Source organism: Miniopterus schreibersii (genome assembly GCF_964146895.1).
Source record: "Miniopterus schreibersii genome assembly, chromosome: 20".
Taxonomy (NCBI): Eukaryota; Metazoa; Chordata; class Mammalia; order Chiroptera; family Miniopteridae; genus Miniopterus; species Miniopterus schreibersii.
In genome coordinates this window covers 20,736,273-20,754,083 of record NC_138122.1, presented here as the reverse complement: position 1 = coordinate 20,754,083, position 17,811 = coordinate 20,736,273, and the positions used below count along the sequence as shown (strand labels likewise).

The 17,811-nt window shown below is 45.6% G+C and overlaps 1 protein-coding gene across 2 annotated transcripts in view; it reads left to right on the top strand.

Annotated features, from left to right (window-relative positions):
- The window catches only part of BICDL1 (BICD family like cargo adaptor 1), a 51,512-nt gene that overhangs the window by 20,626 nt on the left and 13,075 nt on the right, over positions 1–17,811 (top strand). Inside the window, exons 3-7 of one of the 2 annotated variants that reach the window (XM_081123665.1) lie at positions 5,803–5,919; positions 8,708–8,854; positions 14,792–14,971; positions 15,529–15,747; positions 16,883–17,026. In XM_081123665.1, the coding sequence (XP_080979791.1) occupies positions 5,803–5,919; positions 8,708–8,854; positions 14,792–14,971; positions 15,529–15,747; positions 16,883–17,026 (807 nt within the window). The remainder of the gene's footprint in view (positions 1–5,802; positions 5,920–8,707; positions 8,855–14,791; positions 14,972–15,528; positions 15,748–16,882; positions 17,027–17,811) is intronic. The other variant, XM_081123666.1, reaches the window with a different exon arrangement.

Here is a 17,811-nt window from a genome sequence, read left to right as displayed (position 1 = left end):
TTTGCATTAATGGAATCATACAGTGTGAATTATTTTGTGTCTAATTTCTTTTGCTTAAGTTTGTTTTTACAGTTCTCCATGTTGATACATGTAGCTTCCGTAATTCATTTGCTTTGGCATATTATATTCCATTGTGTGAATATATAATATGCCTATTTTATTGGTTATGGTTGTTTATAGGTTTTAACTATTAACAAATAGTGCTGTTATAAATGATCTTGGACATATATTCTGGCGAGCATAGGCATACTTTTCTGTGGGATATATACCTAGGAAATTGCTAGTACATAAATCTTTGACAGCTTTTTTTATTATTCCTGAAGATAGATTCCTTGTGGTAAAATTAATGGATCAGAAGATGTAACCATGGAAGGTGGTTTCAGAACTACTATGATTTTGCTCCATAATCATCAGTAAGACAGACTTTATTCTAGTTTTATTCTTTCTGCTACAGGGCAGACCGGCCACACTTTCTTAGGTCTGTGGAAACAAGCTGTAGAATCAGTAAGCAATTTCCTTATACTGGGAGCGTCAGAATTGGTTTTCCCTCAAGTGCATCTGGAAATGTACTTCCTTTATGCTGTCCGTAGCCCGTTCTTTTGGGTTTATGTAGCAGATATGTCTGACTGGCTGGAAAGCTTAGAAATGTTGGTGAACCTCATTGTATAAAAATATCAATTCACCATGATCAAATGTGTAAGTAAATACATTGGCTCAGTATGCTTTATTTTAGGATCCACTTTTCCAGAACTTAACATCTATCAATTGAATGTTTTAATATACGTGTTCTTGTGTTGTTGTTTTTACTTTAACAAGTGCGACCCCTAGTTCTTTTACATGTTTTATGCCCTTCCTTGAACGCAGGGCAGCATCTTACTCACTGCCTAACACATTGCCTTGCCTGTGGTAGATGTCCACTAAGTGTATGTTGCAATGGTATGGGATTACCACATTATTTGGAATTGTTGCCTTTGTTGTGTTTTTGCGCTTCCTCAGTATGTTAGGTTTATCAATGAATGAACATTTTTATTTATCTAGAGCACCTTCTCTGCCACCTAGGAGCTCTCAGGTGACAGCTCATTTGGATTCTCTTGGGCTTGGAATAATTACTCTGGCATCTAAATGAGCCTCTGTCTGAGTGTGCTCTACATTTTCATTTCTATCTTTTCAAGCTTCCTTGCTCCCTAGAATTTTCAGGCTTATGAGACTGCAGTTAATTAATAATCTGCATCATGGCATCCCAGATAGACATAGAAGTTGACTGACAGAAAGGAAGCAGAAGGAAGTTTAAATAGAATAGTGCTTAGCAGATAACACTTTATACCTGGAAGCCTTCACAGACATGAACTAATCAATTTCCAACACCTTGAAGAAGTAGGAAATGGGTTTTTATTATGTATTTAATGTGTGAGAAAGTGAGATATGCTTTTACTCTCTTAACCTTTCCTGAGAAGTTGATGTTCACTTGGGAATAACTTCCTTTGTGTAGCCTGGTTTACATAATATGTTTCTTTTTTTTAAACAGACTCATCCTTTGACCTTCCATTTTTCTCAGGAGAAAAACTGAGTCAACTTCAAAACTTACTGCTTTCATGTTCACAAAGCCAGTCCACTAGGTAGTTTCTGGAAGTAGTAAGCTACTCTTGCTCCCTTACTGTCCTTGGAGAAACAAGAAAACAAAACAGATACCAACTCACAACACTACATAAAGTCTAATTGCCCCTGAGGATGATCCAGCAGTGAGTAGAGTTAGCTTGTCCCATATTTTTTAAAGGCCTGAGGAAACAGGCCAGATTGCTTACGTGAATTGTTTATGTTCACTCAGTGAACCAGAAAGTTAGGACAGGTGATCCATGTCCCAATACTTTTTCCTTAAACCACTGGTTTTTAATCTTTTTTCTTGGGCTTGGTCATGTGGTGGTATTTCCATTGGCTTTGGGATCAGACGTGCATTTTGAATACTAGCTCCATCATTTACTAATTCAAGTGACTTCAACTGTGTGACTCAATCTCTTCTAGCTTCAATTTCTTCATCTATAAAATCGGTTAACAGGACATATCCCATACATATAGTCTTAAGGTAAAATGAAATAAGGTATGTTACCTAGAGCAGTGCTTAGACATAGAAAGTACTTAATAAATTTTCATTATCTTTCTTTTCTTTGGGTTTAGTTTGTTGCATTCAACCCAGATTAACAGAGTTTGAGAAATCTAAATTTAAAGCTTACTCCCACATACACTTTTTTGGTAGGTTTCCTAATTAATAACAAGCTCCAAAGAAGGATTTCAGATCTGTCAGCTATCAAAAATAATGACTTGCCTGGCCGGCGTGGCTCAGAGGTTGAGCATTGACCTATGATCCAGGAGATCACGGTTCGATTCCCGATCAGGGCACATGCCCAGGTTGTGGGCTTGACCCCAGTGGGGTGTGCAAGATGCAGCCGATCAATGACTCATTATTGATGTTTCTGTCTCTCCCCCTCTCCCTTCCTCTCTCTGAAGTCAATAAAAACATTAAAAAAAATAATAATGACCTTATAAAAGACAGGACTTAGGCTTATAGAAGGCTCAGGGAAAAAAGTGATGGTTTCTAAGTATTAAAAGTTTCCACATGCAAAAGTAGAGCAAAGGTATAGGTATAGGCACCAAGCAGCAAGTCCACGGATCAGTCATGGATAATTTACATCAAAGCCTGAGCCATAGTGACCTAAGAGAGGAAAGAATGCCCTTTCCTGGGGGTGGGCTATTTAAATTAAAGGGAATTATCTCATTAATTCCCTGATGATCCTACTGGAACTTTGCTAAAGGGACACTCCTGGGGTTTAGCTTAATCCCACTTCTATTTTCTACAGTCATAGCTTGGCTTATCTCAAAAAGTACTCATATAAGGTATTCAGATTTTATATCATGCAGTAAACATTTGAGCACCTACTACGTGCCATGTACTTTTTTAGGGAAACAAAGATAAGTAGGAGGTGCAATTGAGAGGAAACAGACATGTAAACAAACAAAATAGTGTGTGGTAAACAAACAAAATAGAGGGTGTAGTACTCAAGAATATTATAGGGCAGCAAATAATATAGTAATTTCATTCTGGGAGATTGTAAAAGCAATATAGTGGTCACCTCTGAAAAAAACTGGGCTTTTAAGGTTAAGAATTTATCAGGTGAAAAATTTCAAGGAAAGACATTCCAATAAGCAGAATCCCTGGAGTCAAGTTGGGGGTTTGGGGGCAGGAGGCATAATTGGATTAATCATTTTGTTTTTACAGTGGTGGGCAGAAGAAAGTGACCACCATTCCAGGAGCAATTTTTCCCTAATCCTCCAGCTCCATACAAGAACATTTGAACTTCTTAACCTTCTTTTGAGGTCTAGATGAGACCCCTAGTGAGCCATAGGACCAAAAGAAAAAAAAAGTACTAGAATTTTCTTTGTTGGGATTAGACATGACTGTTATTTTTTGAAAGACTCCCAAATGTGTCCCTGTGACACCCCCCCCCCCAGCCCATTCCCATCACTGTCCTAAACTAAAATTGACTAAGTAGAATGTCATTCAAATATCTACCTCCCCCTCACCCTTCCTGTTTATCATGAAAAGGTGCTTAGTTTCTTTTCCAAGTATCTTTGCATGATCTTTTGAAAGCATAAACATTTCACATTGCAGGAATCCTACCATACTCAGGATTTTTAACCCTGAGAGAACAGAGGTCTTTCCCAAGATAGACATGTTCTTGGGAGCAATGCAACGTCTCAGTTAACTGGATAATTCTTTCAGTTTGCCTGCATTTTCATTTCCACTTTCCCCTTTGCCCCCAAGACCTTTCAGAGTTTCTCTGTTATTACCACCATCCATGGATGAAGGCAAGTGCCTGAATTCTCTGCAGCTCTGCCTCAGGGCTGCCATTTCCCTCCTCCATCCATCCCTATGCGAAATTTTCTTTCATTAGTCAAGATTTGCCTTTGTTTACATTTAATCTTTTAGACATTTCAGTGCGGGTAACTTGAACATCAGATTTTTTTTTTTTTTTTTAATTGATTTGAGAGAGGGGAAGGAAGGGAGAGAGAGACAGAGAGAGAGAGAAACATCGATGCCGTTCCATGTATTTATGCATTCATTGGTTGCTCCTTGTACATGCCTTCACCTGGGATCGAACCTGCAACCTTGGTGTATCAGGACGATGTTCTAGTGAACTGAGCTACCCGGACAGGACTATAATTGTTTTAAAATTAGAACTGTAAGTTATTAAGATTCTTATGTGCCTCTCTAGATGGGGGGAGCAACATTTGTTGAATTTATGGGACCCAAAAAAAAGATGAGCAATTGATTCAATAGCACTTGAAGATAAAAAGAGCTACTGAACAATGTAAGCATTCCCGTGAAGCCTCATTGAACAGCTCGCCTACCATTTCAACATTATCATCCCACCTTCTCTTAAAAGCCTTTTCTAAGAATTTCAGCACACGGTGATCTCTCCTGAGAACCCATAAAGCTCACTGACCCCATTTGGCTTCAAAAAAAGCACTGAGGCAGTTACCCTGTCCAGTGGCTCCCCTCTCTACTGGGTAGTGTTCAGGGTCCTCCTCAGTGTGGGCTGGGCCAGGCCCTTGGGAGGAGCACTACAGCCCGTGTCTCACCGGGGGAGCACTCTCTTAAAATGCTCTCCTGCGTGTTCAGGAGGTGTTGATACACCAAACGATATTCAGTGCTCGCTGTGGTTTAGCACTAGAGAATAAATGGGTTAGGGTGGGAAATGAGGGCCTCAGCCCATACTCCCAAGAGATTTAAAAGTTGCAAAATAGCCCTGGCTGGCGTTGCTCAGTTGCTTGAGCATCTTCCCATGCACTGCAAGATCACAGGTTCGATTCTCTGTCAGGGTTGCAGGCTTAGATCCCAGTCAGGGGAGGGGGGTGCCAGAGGCAGCCAGTTGATGTTTCCTCTCACATAGGTGTTTTTTTCTCTCTCTCCCTTCCCCTCTCTCTCTAAAATCAGTAAAAAAAAATACATATATATTTTTTAATTCTCACTGAGGATATTTTTTCCATTGCTTTTCAGAGAGAGTGGAAGAGGGAGAGAAAGAGAAACATCAGTGTGAGATACTTGGTTGCTTCCTGCTTGAGCCCTGACCCAGACTGAGCCTGCAACTGAGGCTCGTGCCCCTTGGCTGGAATCGAACCTGGGACCCCTCAGTCTGAGGGCTAACGTTCTAACCACTGAGCCAAACTGGCTAGGGCAACATATGTATTTTTTTTAAGTTGCAAAATAATGTCCTTGAAGAGTAAAAAACAGAGTCTTAACTGACATGACAGGAAGTCTTAAATGGTGCCCCTGTCAAGTGGAAGTGAGAAATGCAGACAGTGATGATCTCCCTGGGCCCTGCTGAGGAAGTGGATGGGAGAAATACAGGAATGTCTACGGTCGAAGGTCTATCTGTCTTATTCTTTCATTTAATATACTGAGACTTTCTCTCAATTTAGATCTTTGCTAAGCTTCTGCGGTGTGCAGAGTAATGATGGTGATAACTAACCTTTCAGAGCTTACTGTTTTCTAGACCTGTTGCCTCTGATCAGCCAAGTGGTCTTGGACCTAGACAGAGCCTTTCATGGTGGAGGTAGGGGTAGGGCTGTGTCTTGTTTGGGTGCTAGAGAACAGTTGGACCCAGGGGAGGAAGCTAGCATTTCATCTTGTACTCCTTATAGAATAGAGAGTTGCAAAGAAATGCTTGAGGAATGAAAGGCAAGAATCTGAACAGACTTGCTTTGCACAACCTCTGAATTGGCTCTGAAGGTCTCCTCTGCTTGTAGGCATCAGAAGTCGAGAGACAGCTCTCCATGCAAGTCCATGCCCTCAGAGAAGACTTTCGAGAGAAAAACTCCTCGACCAACCAGCACATCATCCGCCTGGAAAGCCTGCAGGCTGAGGTGAGCCTCCCGGGCAGTGCTGCTTGGAGATGGGAGTGCTTTTCTCATGGTAGGCACTGCACTGGGTCTTTTAGATAAGGAGCCCTCTGAACTGGGGAACCAACACTTGCTCTCTCTAAGATCTCTAGAGAGACAGATCTGTGAGAAGCTAAATGGGGAATGCGTGATCCAAGCTCCTCAAATGAGGTTGCTCAGAGTTACTGCTGAGTGTTGTGAAATCATGAATGGCCTACTTTTTACCGAATATGTTGATTCCTCTAAAAACATCCTCGCCAATCCTGAATAGAAGATGGGAAAGGGAGTCTTCCTTTTGTCCCCTCCACTTGGGTCCATTTCAGTTCACCTGAACAGGGCCTGTTCTCACGTACAAAGTGAGAGAAGTAGAGTATCTACTTCATGGGGCTCTTGTGAGGATTTGCTAAGTTATTACATGGAAAGCACTGTGTGTGGTGGTTGGGAGAATGTAATGTCATTGAAAGTATATGAGAGGCAGTCAGGATCTATGGCCCTGAGTGGGCCAGAAAGGAAGAGCAGCATAGCACTGTGAGAATCCAGGTGTGGGAGGGGAGGAGAAGGGAAGGTCATACCGTCAGCCCAAATGGTCTGTTTCCTGGGGAGGCTTCTCCCTAGTCTGCTCCTGAGGACCCCTCGGCCAAGTGCCTGAAAGAGCCGCCCTTGGGCTGAGTTACACTTTGAAGGACAGACCAGGGCCCGACGAACGTTCACCCCACTGTGGTTAAGGAATCCCCAGTGTGGCCAGGCCTAGAGAAGCAGGCTGGTCCCCTGCTTCGTAAGTGACCTAAAGATGTTTTTCCTAAAGTCAGTCAATGTCTTCTCTTTTCTCCTGCCTCTCCTTCCCTTCCTTCCTCCCTTCCCTTGGATTCCTGCTGGGATTGAGCAGCAGGTTCTTGAAGTAAGTAGTTTGTTCCGGGGGGTGGGGGTTGGCATGCCTGTCTGTGTGTCCATTTTTGTGCATGACTTACCATTCACCTGCCCCTGCCAAGGTCCGACTCCTCCAAGTTGCCTGTCTTTTCTCCCGCCCCACACCACTATTTCTAGACCCTCGCAACACAGGGTCCTTCCCAGGAATGTTTATCACCAGGTTTGGTCACAAGTTTCGGAGGGGGGGAGGCGGGGAGGAATGAGGGAGTCAGCCACCTCATGCTAATTTCGTGCTTCCAGCAACACTGCTACTGTTAAAACCCAAGCTGTGAAATGCTTCATTTCAAATAAGTGACTTCAAATAAGGGGCTGGGGTTGTCAGTCAGAACCATATTACCACATGGCTCCACTGAGTGGAACTTGGGAAGCAAAAATGATCCATGGGAAGGAAAATGGAAAGGTCAGAGGGCGTTTAAAGGGAAATCAACTGGAGTAAGAATTCCCTTCACATGGGTTACGTGGGTTACGTTGCTTCAGCGTAGGGAATAGTAGGCCCATTCACAAAAGGGGCCTGCTCCTTGTGCTCCCTCACCCAGGTGCATACTTGAGAGACAGTGTTTCTTTGTTTGGCCGGATACCTGATCCCTCTGGACAAAGGCCACATACTTCATTTCCCCAGGACAGCATCCTATCTGATGGATGGATGGCCATAGAGATCTGTGCCCCGTGAACAGAATTCTAGTGCAGAGAGTGAGAACAGCTGAAAAGCAGAGAGAAGGGTGGAAGAGGTCTGAGGCGGGTCCCCCTTAGTGAGTTGTTACCCACACTAGACTAGAGAGCACAGAGAACCTTTCAACCATGTCAGGAGACTGTTGACAAGCAGGACACTGGCTGAGAAATCAGTCCAGCAGGGAACTGATAAATAGGAGGAGCCAAGGAGACCTGCAGGCACCTCCCCCAAGGCCACTGACAATTGAGACTTGGGAAGGCTCCCCGTAGCCCCAAGCAGGGCAGTGTCCTGGGGTGAAGCTAGCCTCGGGGAGTGCTGGTGCAGCTGCTCACCCTGGAGACCTCGAGGCCAGAGAAAACTTGGCATCTCCTTCCTCTGTTTTCCACCTGAAACTTAAAGAGACCAGACAGGCCTTCCTAAAAGATTTCTATCTCACTGGAGACTGGCTAGATACTCAGTGTACAAACGTACCAGCCTGTTTGGTAAAAGGAGAGAAGCTGCTTCACAAATTTACTGTTCACAAATTACTTGCTCAAGCAAAAAAATAACCTTGAGTCAAGTTAGTTAACCCTTGTGTCTGTGTCCTGTTCCCTCCCAGGACCCAGGCTGATGCAGGCACTGCTTATTTTCTGTACCCTGCTAGCTCCTGCATTAACTCGGGTCTGAACTGGAACCCCTAGAGCCAGACCCACTAGCAGTGAGGAAAGACAGAGAGCCCTAGAATATGTGAAAATACAGCGGCTCCAGAGGCTAGCTCCGGTGTTTTCCTGTGCTCATGCCTTGAGAAGAAAGAATGATCTAGCAGGTTAGGTCCCACTCCCTCGTAAACTGTGGGGTTGAAGTCAAGTCGGGGGCAGGTAAGGTGGGGCTCTCCTCTGTCTTATCTGTGGACATTCCAGAGCACTAACCTTCCCTTCCTCTGCCTGGCATCCCGCATTCCAGCCTCCCCAAGGCTCTACTCCCACCCCTTCTCAGACAGGTTTCTAGAGGGGAGGGGTGTTCTCTTCAGCTCAGGAGTTCACAGCTGCTGTCTCAGAGATGGGGGCACCAGGCTCCTGGGCTGAGCACTCAGAGAGAGACACCGGCGCTTGTGTTTGGGGGCTGGCCCCTCCCTTCTTCCTACTCTTCAGCCTGGGTGTAACCCCACACCACCCTCCTGGCTCTCTACCCTTTCAGATCAAGATGCTGTCGGATCGGAAGCGGGAGCTAGAGCATCGTCTCAGCGCCACCTTAGAGGAGAATGACCTGCTCCAGGGGACCGTGGAGGAGCTACAGGACCGAGTGCTGATTCTGGAGCGGCAGGGCCATGACAAAGACATACAGGTAGTGACGGGGCAGAGGAGCTATTCTGTGGGACTAGGACCAGATAAAAGGAGCCCTCAGGTGCCTGGCTAGAAGGACAGGCTGGGAGGCCAGCGCTGCCTCTAGGGTAAGGAGTGGGTGCAGTCTCCCCCCAGGCCTGGTTTTAGTACTCGAGCACTCACTAAGTTGGCTGGTCTAGCTCTGCCCAGAAGAAATGCATCGCCATCCTTCCATTTTATTCTGAGCCTCTAGCCCCAGAGCAGTTTCACAGAGTTCTCTCTGGGTTATTAACGCAGTTGGGACACAGGTCGTTCTGCCCCCTGGGGTTTGCAAAACCTTCCAGAGATTTCCAAGGGAGCCTGTGACTCTCTGTGCTCAGCTCACAATGCTCTCTGCCGCTGCTTCCCTGGGCTGATGGATTTAGTTGGCAGGAACCAGGAAGCTGCCCACTGAACACAGCAAGACTTATATCCTGCTTCTGCCAGTTGCTAGAAAAGGCATAGGCTAACCCCTTTGTGAGCCTAATTAGCCTCTTTTTTCCTCACTAAAGGAAATTGCCTCATGGCCATATTTGTCCTTTTTGAGGGAACAGGCCTCAGCTGAATCCCCAAGCTCACACTTAACAAGAAACAACCCCCTGAACAAGACAATTGCTCCCAGCATCCCCAGAAATAGAGTGTAGCATCTGTTACCAAGAAAGTTTTGCCCGGTTGGCCTCAGAGTACCCAGGGCTGGTGGCTAGGAATGCATTGCTTCCCCTTGGGCATCTTAGGGGCATGCCAGGGAGTGGAATGGATTGCAGCAGTGTCATTCATGTGCAGGTGGGCAGCCAGGTATGCTCGAGCACCAGGTGGGTCCCCGCCCAAAGGCCAGGCCACGGAAGGCCCCCTGGGTGGGCTCAGTGGTCAGCTGTTGAAGAAAACCCTGGGATGTGGGATAAGGAAGGACGCATTTTAGTCGAAGATCATGTTACTGACACTGTCAGCTGAGCTACCGTCTGAGTGATTAACCTCTTTAAGGGCAAATTAGTGATGTTTCTCCCTGTGTGTTTTTTGCATCTTCAGCTTGGAACTTTGCCCATAGCAGGGCCTCTGTTAGTGTTGAGTAGGAAATGGTGCTGAAAGGAGTCCACTCATGTTTTAAGGTTGATGATGATAATAGTGGTGAATGTTTGTATGCTTCTTTACAGGGAGCAACGTAGGCTTGCACACATTCTAAAACTGAGGCTTAGAAAAAATGAATTGTTTATGCACAATAGCGTAAAAAGTCAGAACCCTCCACCACCTGCTTTACCGGGTGCTCAGGGATAGCTTCCAGCCTCTGCAAGTCAGTGTTTCACCAGCTTCTTTTACCCCATGAGAACTCTCCTGAGGGTTGCCAGGGCAGTGTGGACAGTAGAAGGAAAAGAAGTACAGAAAAACGGAGAAATTGCCCCTGCCTAAAAGAAACATTCAGTCTCGCATGAATTCATAAATGAAATGTCCTTATTTCAAACCAAGAATTGGGGACCTGGGGTGGGGAAGAGCCAGGACCAGTGTGGACCATCCAGTACCCGGCTGGCACAGTGAGCTGTATGTTCTCTAGAGTCCCAAGTTTACACCCTTGCCACGTGTACATCCACTGTCGTCTGATCGGGCCCCTTCAAGAATGAGAGTGTTGCGCTGGCTGGTTTGGCTCAGTGGTTAAGGCGTCGGCCCGTGGACCGAAGGGTCCCAGGTTCGATTCTGGCCAAGGGCACATATCTCGGTTGCAGGCTCCATCCCCAGTCGGGGTGGGTGCAGGAGGCAACTAGTCAATGTGTCTCTCTCACATTGATGTTTCTCTCTCTCTCCCTTTCACTCTGTCTGAAAAGCAATGGAAAAAATATCCTTGGTGAGGATTAAAAAAGTAAATAGCCTGGCCTGTATATCTCCGCAGTTGAGCATAGACCTATGATGCAGCAGATTGTGGTTTGATTCTCCATCAGGGCCCATTCCTGGGTTGTGGGCTCGATTCCCAGTATGGGGTGTGTAGGAGGCAGCTGATCCATGACTCTGTCATCATTGATGTTTCTGTCTCTCTCTCCTCCCCCCTCCTCTCTCTGAAATCAATAAAGACATATATTTTTTTAAATTTAAAAATGAATGATTTTTTTTTTTTAAATGAGAGCATCACTCATCCCAGGGCCTACAGCAAGTCAGACACTTCCCACTTTGATATGGAAAATATGCATTTATGGGCTGAATTCTCATCTTTCCCAGCTATTTGTCATTCCTGTACTTCAGTCATATGAAACTCTCCCTCCACTGCTGCTAATTACCAAAGTCCCCCCAGAAAACCCTTTCTGTTGCTGAAATAGCCTGCTGTGATACAGAAATAAAAATTCCAGCTTACTCGGGTAGTAGTTGAATGTTCCTAAATCAGATTTGTGAAATGTAGAGCTAGTGGCGTTGGAATGTACATAATCCCATGATTTTAATCCTTTTACTTAGACTGGGAAGGAGAGAAAGGCTGAGCAGGCAGGGTAACAGGCCTCCCATAGCCGGAGCAGCCCTCCACCCCCAGCCTTTGATCTGGTTCACTATGTCATTGGAGTTCTGTCAAATATAGATTTTTAAACCACTGATCAAATCCAACTCTGATTTTGTTTTTCAGGCTGAGAATAGGGGTATACATTATTATTTATCGAGGACCCAATACATTTTAAAAATCAAGCATTTTGCTAGACTCTTAATATCCAGTAGAGGCTATTGTCCCTTGAAGGGCCCTGTAACTGCCCTATTTCATCCCAGCTGGGCATCTCACAGATGCGTGCAGGGGCCTCATCCCAGTGAGTGGGTGGATTTCATCAGAAAGCACAGGTCCCAGAAATCAGGTGACTTGGAACCCAGGCCTCTGAGCATATACTGTTACATAAATCACTTTACTTCACAACGTCTCAGTCCCCTGGTTTAAAGTGAGGAGAGTGCCCCCACTTCTGCCAACATTAGGGGTGTGAGTATTGTGAGCTTGAACTTGTTATATTGGACAAACACAAGGCATTTGGTGTCTTCCTTGTTGCTACATATAAATACATTGTTTGTCATCTTTGTTATATAAAGGATTATATTTCTCTTTTTAGAGGGTTCTTATATGTAACAGACTCTTTCCTGATTTGGTTCGTTTTTTTCTGCGTAAGTCTGTGGATCAGTTATTGCCCAGAGAGGACAGATCTGTCCTGGTCTTTTGTTCTCTTGCTGTTATAATTAATTAAGCACCTTCAAGTGTGCATGAGTAATTGAACTAATTTTGTCCAGTGCAGAAAAACTTGTACTTGTCTGTGCTGAGCGTCTCCTGCTGAGATGTATGTGGAGTTGTCTAGAAAATAATTGTAAAGCACTTTGCCAATTTAGTATGCCATTTGTAATCGTGCCAAATGCTTCCTAGGAATGTCTTTTTTTTTTTTTAACCCTAATTTCTTTTTTCTGAGTTTCTTCAAAACTGGGGCTGGAGGGGTTCCCACTGGACCAGCAGGTATTGCTGATCCCTGGGAACCATGCAGAGCTAGCTTGCCAATTCCTTTTTCATTCTCTGAGCAGCCAGGTTCCAAACTCTTCCTAGTTAAGGCACATCTAGATCACTGGTGCCATTAGCCAACTGTTCTCTGATACTGACCAGCAGAGGGGAGGCTCTCAGGGCACCTAAAGAATTGGCTGGAGGCTCTGTAAGGCAGCTTGCTCCGTTCATGAGAACTACAGAGCTCTGAGATGCTGCCTGCCGCCCCTTGGTCTCTGCATCTCTGTTGGAGCCACAAGCCCACTTGGCCAATAATCTGGAAAAAAACAGTACAATGTCTGCTCTATTTTTTTTTTTTAATCCTTACCCCAGGACATATTCATTGATTTTTAGAGAGAAGGAGGTAGAGAGAGGAAGAGGAACATCAGTGAGAGAGAAATATCATTCAGTTGCCTCCTGTACGTACCCCAACTGGGGATCAAACCCACAACCTAGGTCTGTGCCCTGACCAGGAATCAAACCAACCTTTGGCCTACAGGTGGATGCTCTAACCAACTGAGCCAGAGCCAGAAGTGTATTTTACAAGACAATAAATTAGTTAAATTTAAATCCCAGGAAGTTCTCCCCTCCCCCCCAAAAAAAATTTTTTGTACAGGTATGATGTGTGGACATTTGCGTAGCGGTTAGCAAATGGATTAGATGCTGCACTTGAGGCCTTACATTAGAAGCAAGTGTAGTGATGGAGCACGCTAGTAAGAGCATGGCACGGACCGGTCACAGTGGAGTCGACTCTAACATTCAGCAGGAGTAACTTCACCAGGGAGCAGTGCCCTGTTTGGACTCCACAGGGAGGGGGCCATAGAGAATACAGAGTTGGGTGAAGTAGCAGCAGTAAGAGAGAGGGAAGGAGCCCTGGTCTATAAGCTGTGAGACTTGCATTGCTGTTCCCTCTCTACCACTGGCACCCATCTCCCTCCTTCTCTGAGCCCCAGATGCTGAGAAATGTCCCTCCCAGGACTAGGGCTTTGTCCGTAAACCGTGAAGTATGACCGAGAAGGCAGACTGCTCTTCCCAGGGGTTTGGGAATTCTTGGTATTACTATCCTGATATATTCCAAATCTCACCCCTAGCTCTTCTGCAAACAACCTTACCTTTTTCACTAAAATATAACATACATATAGTAAAGAGTGCAGATCTTAAGCAGACAGCCCAATGAATTTTTACAAGTAAGTACACCTGTGTGACCAGCACCTAGTTCAACACATAGTCTCTTATCAGCACCCCACAAGCCTCCCTCCCAGGCAATACCCTGCCACTTCCTCAAAAATAAACCGCTGTTCCGATTTTCATCTCTTCTGTCTCAATGAAGTTTGGGCACTTTTTATAAGTGGAATCATACGTTATACAGGGTATCCCCTAAAAAATGTATACACACTTTAACAGCTGATAGCTCAATTTTGAAAATGAAGTGTATTTTAATAAACACTGCCTTTATAATTATTCAAAGTGTATGTATACCTTTTTTGGGACACCCTATATATTGTTTTATGCCTGGCTTTTGATCAACATTATGTCTGTGAAATTCATCCGTGTTGTGGCATATAGTAGCAGTGTGTTCTTTGTTTACTGCAGTATAGTATTCCAGCATGTAACTATATCCATTCTATTTTTATTGGCATTTGGATGGTTTCCAATTTGTAGCTCTTAGGAATAGTGCTGCTGTGGATATCCGGTTTGTCTTTCATGCACATACGTATTTATTTTAGCCATGTTTTGGTGAGAATCTAATGGTATCTTACATATAGTGTGCATGTTTAATTTTTTATTATGGATAATTTCAGGCAAACTGAGAAATGGAATAGTGTGATGATGCCCCATGTTCTCCACTGCCCAGCCCTACAAACCATCAACCCCTAACCAGTCCTTCTTCCATCCACTTGCTCCTCTCTTGTATTATTTTAAAATAAATCCCAGAATTTTTATTTCATCTGTAAATAACAAATACCTCTTAGTGATAAGAAATTTAAAGATATAGCCACAGGACTATTCTACTTAAAAAATCAGCAGTATTTCCTTCATATCATCAAATATCTAGTCAGTGTTCAGATTTTCAATTGTCTTGTATATGTCATAATTGCTTTTCATATTTTTCATATGAATCAAGGTACACATTAAAGTACGCTGACACATGGCAGTTGGTCAGTGTCTCCTAAATCTCTTTTAATCTATAGGTTCCCCCTTTATCTTTTCTTTTTACCTTGAAATTTATCTGTTGAAGAAACTGCGCTGCTTGTCCTGTAGAATTTCCCAGATCTGAAAGTCGCTGACTGTATCCCCCTAATGTAGTCTAGCATGTTTCTCCCTCCTCTGTGTTTTTCTGTAAATGGGTGGTTGGATCTAGAAGCACAATTAGGTTCCAGGTCAGTGTTCCCTATCTGTTTTGGTTCTGTCAAGCCTCACCACCATGTGCTCTTTCTCTTAAAGCTTCATCAAAGCCAGCTGGAGCTCCAGGAGGTGCGGCTCTCATACCGGCAACTGCAGGTGAAGGTGGAAGAACTCACTGAGGAGAGGAGTCTGCAGAGCTCTGCCGCCACCAGCACGTCCCTCCTGTCTGAGATTGAGCAGAGCATGGAGGCCGAGGAGCTGGAGCAGGAGAGAGAGCAGGTGCTGACATGCCTGGGGATCCTGAGGGCAGGTCTGGATGTCAGGAGCCCATCAGTCCCTGCTGCCCAGTGCCCACTGCTTCAGCCTTAGCCTGTGCAAGTCCCTAGGCCTGCTTCCTGGAGCTGTCAGGAAGCATGTCCTGGCTCATTGTTGCCCAGTGCCTCTTAGGAAATGCTTGTTGACTAGTCATTAGCCTCATATTTCTTCTGTTGACAGGGTTCTCGATCATTTGTGATCTGTCCACTTGGCTTCTTTTCATACTACTCATAACTACTCATCCCCTAATCATTCACTGACTCCCACCAGAGCAGCTGCCTAGATAAAGAAGTGCTTTATTTGGCAAGTGGGAGGGGCTAGAGGGCAGGGAACATAAGAATTGGGAGTCTGTACAGATGTCCCGGGCGCATATAACTATCGGTATTTTTGGAACAGGTGATGAAAAAAAACTTTCTCCTAGAACAGCATCTTAGACCCTTGGGTTCATATACTAGAGAAAGATGACTGGGTGGCAGTATACTCTAGAGCCCATAATCAAGAATAATTCTTTCGTGGAGCAGCTGAGACTGCAGCTCTGGGAAGCCTACTGCCAGGTTCGCTATCTCTGCTCACACCTTCGAGGAAACGACAGCGCTGACTCGGCTGTCTCCACGGACTCCTCAATGGACGAGTCTTCGGAAACCTCATCTGCCAAGGATGTGCCTGCCGGCAGCTTGCGCACAGCCCTCAGTGAGCTCAAGAGGCTAATCCAGAGCATCGTGGATGGCGTGGAGCCCACGGTAAGAGACCAGGCTTCGAAGCTCTGTACCCTGCACCCTACAGGACCTGACTAGTGGGAGCTTGAAAACAGGTACAGAGAGTGAGGCTGACCCTGGAACTGGAACCTTATAAAACCTTCAGGAGTTTTCTTCTGAGCCAGTGTTCTCTGAGAGCACTGAGTGCTGGTGATCAAGCAGAGGGGCTGAGTACCAGGGAGTGGGAGGCTCCACGGACACCTTCCTGCAGACACTAGGGTACGAATGGAGGACTTTCTCCATGTAGTAGTATGGGCCCTGATGGTCCCAAGTTCAAGGGCTTTCCTTGGAAGCTTTGAATGTAGAACGTTGGGTCCAGGTAAACTCCACAGTTATTTTTGTGCAGCCCATTGGTCCTCCTGGTGAGATTCACTATGAACAGGCACTTAAAAGATCTGGGGCTTCTGCTAAAAGTATGTAAGTGAGCACAGGGAGTTGAGATGATCAACAGTGACCTTTTAGGGTTCCACATGTGGCTCCTGTGGGGAAGGACATTCCCAGGGGCTCTGGCAGATGGGCATTTCTTCTGGCTTCACAACGGCTTTCTGCCAGCCTCACTCCTTTCTCAGTCCCGCTCTCAGGCTGCTGTTTCTGCTCAGGTTTCACCTTCCTACAGAATAGTTCAGATGGAAGGGTGGTTGCCCTTATCTGCACAGGCTGTGTGGGTCTGGGGGATGTGTTGCAGTGTGGAGACCGGGTTGTTGTGGGGAAGGGAAGCTCAGGGAGGTGTGCTGTTCACACCACACAATCTCCTTTCCCTGAAGCCTGAAAAGAGTAAATGTCTGGCTGCTGTTCGCAGGTTAGAATTGAGCAAGAGAACCTTTCTCCTCTAATCTTTCTTCCTTCCTCTGTCTCTCTTCTTTCTCTCCTTCCTGCTCCTCTGTCCCATTTCCTGCTATCTTGCTCTCGCCCGAACTGAACTATCTCTCCGCTCCCCTCCCCATCACTCCCCTCCGCCCTCACCATCTCTGCCCTCTCTCCTCTGCATCTCTCCCACTGACCATCTCTCCCCCCCATCATCTCTGCCCTCTCTCCTCTACATCTCTGCCACTGACCATCTCTCTGCTCCCCTCCTCTCACCACCTCTCTGGTTGGCTGGCTCGCTCCGTTTTGCTGTCAGAGCTCCCGGAGGATTGACGATGACTCTTTAGAAGAACAGATAAGGCAGACCAGTGAGGATTCGAGAGCCCTGAGGGAACTCATGGAGGGAGAGAGGGGTAAACTGAGGCAGAGCCTAGAAGAGCTGCAGCGCCTCCACAGTCAGGTGAGCACCCCCGTCCTTGGCCCGGTGCAGGGAGTATGCACATGTCCCCGGGCTCTCGGGACCCTCGTGAGTTTCCCTCCCATGGCTGTTTGAGAAGCAGGGTGTCCTCTGGCAGATCCTCAGAGGATAGCTCTTCCTTTGGATTAGGATGATATGTAGAGGTTCTGTCCCACTTGCAGGGAATACCAAGCAGGCAGCATATTAAACCCTGCCCCACCCAGCCTGCCCCCCTTCTTTCCTTGTCCAAAGCTAGTCACCTCTACACAAGACTGTTGAGAGGTGGAATTTAAGCCTGGCTTTCGCTTCAGTCAGTATTTCTTACATTGAAAGGACCGTATAGAAGTAAACTCTTGTCCTTTTTGGGAGTTGTGCCCATTGAACTTCCTAGTAGTGTTCTCTTGGAAGATATTGGGAGTCAGCCCCACCCACAGCCGTTAATGACTACACTCACTGTGAGGGACCAGATCACAGGGACAGAGAGTGGCCATTGAAAACTGTAGCTTGTTCCTGGCCAAGCACAGAGAGTGGGTCTGGGCAGCCAAAGACATTCTCCTGTCTCAAACCTAAGGCCCTCAGGTGGTTGTTGGGCCAGGAAGTGGTTCAGACTTAGGGACAGGTCTTTGAAACTGGAAGAATGAAATATGAAAGAGCGTGGATCTAAACGTTCTTTGGATTAACACAAGTCTTATTTATTTTAAAGCCTATTTAAATTTCTGCAGGATGCTTCTGCTTGTCAGCTCTTTGATATTGGCTGTTTTTTGTGTGTGTATGTTTTGGTTTGGTTT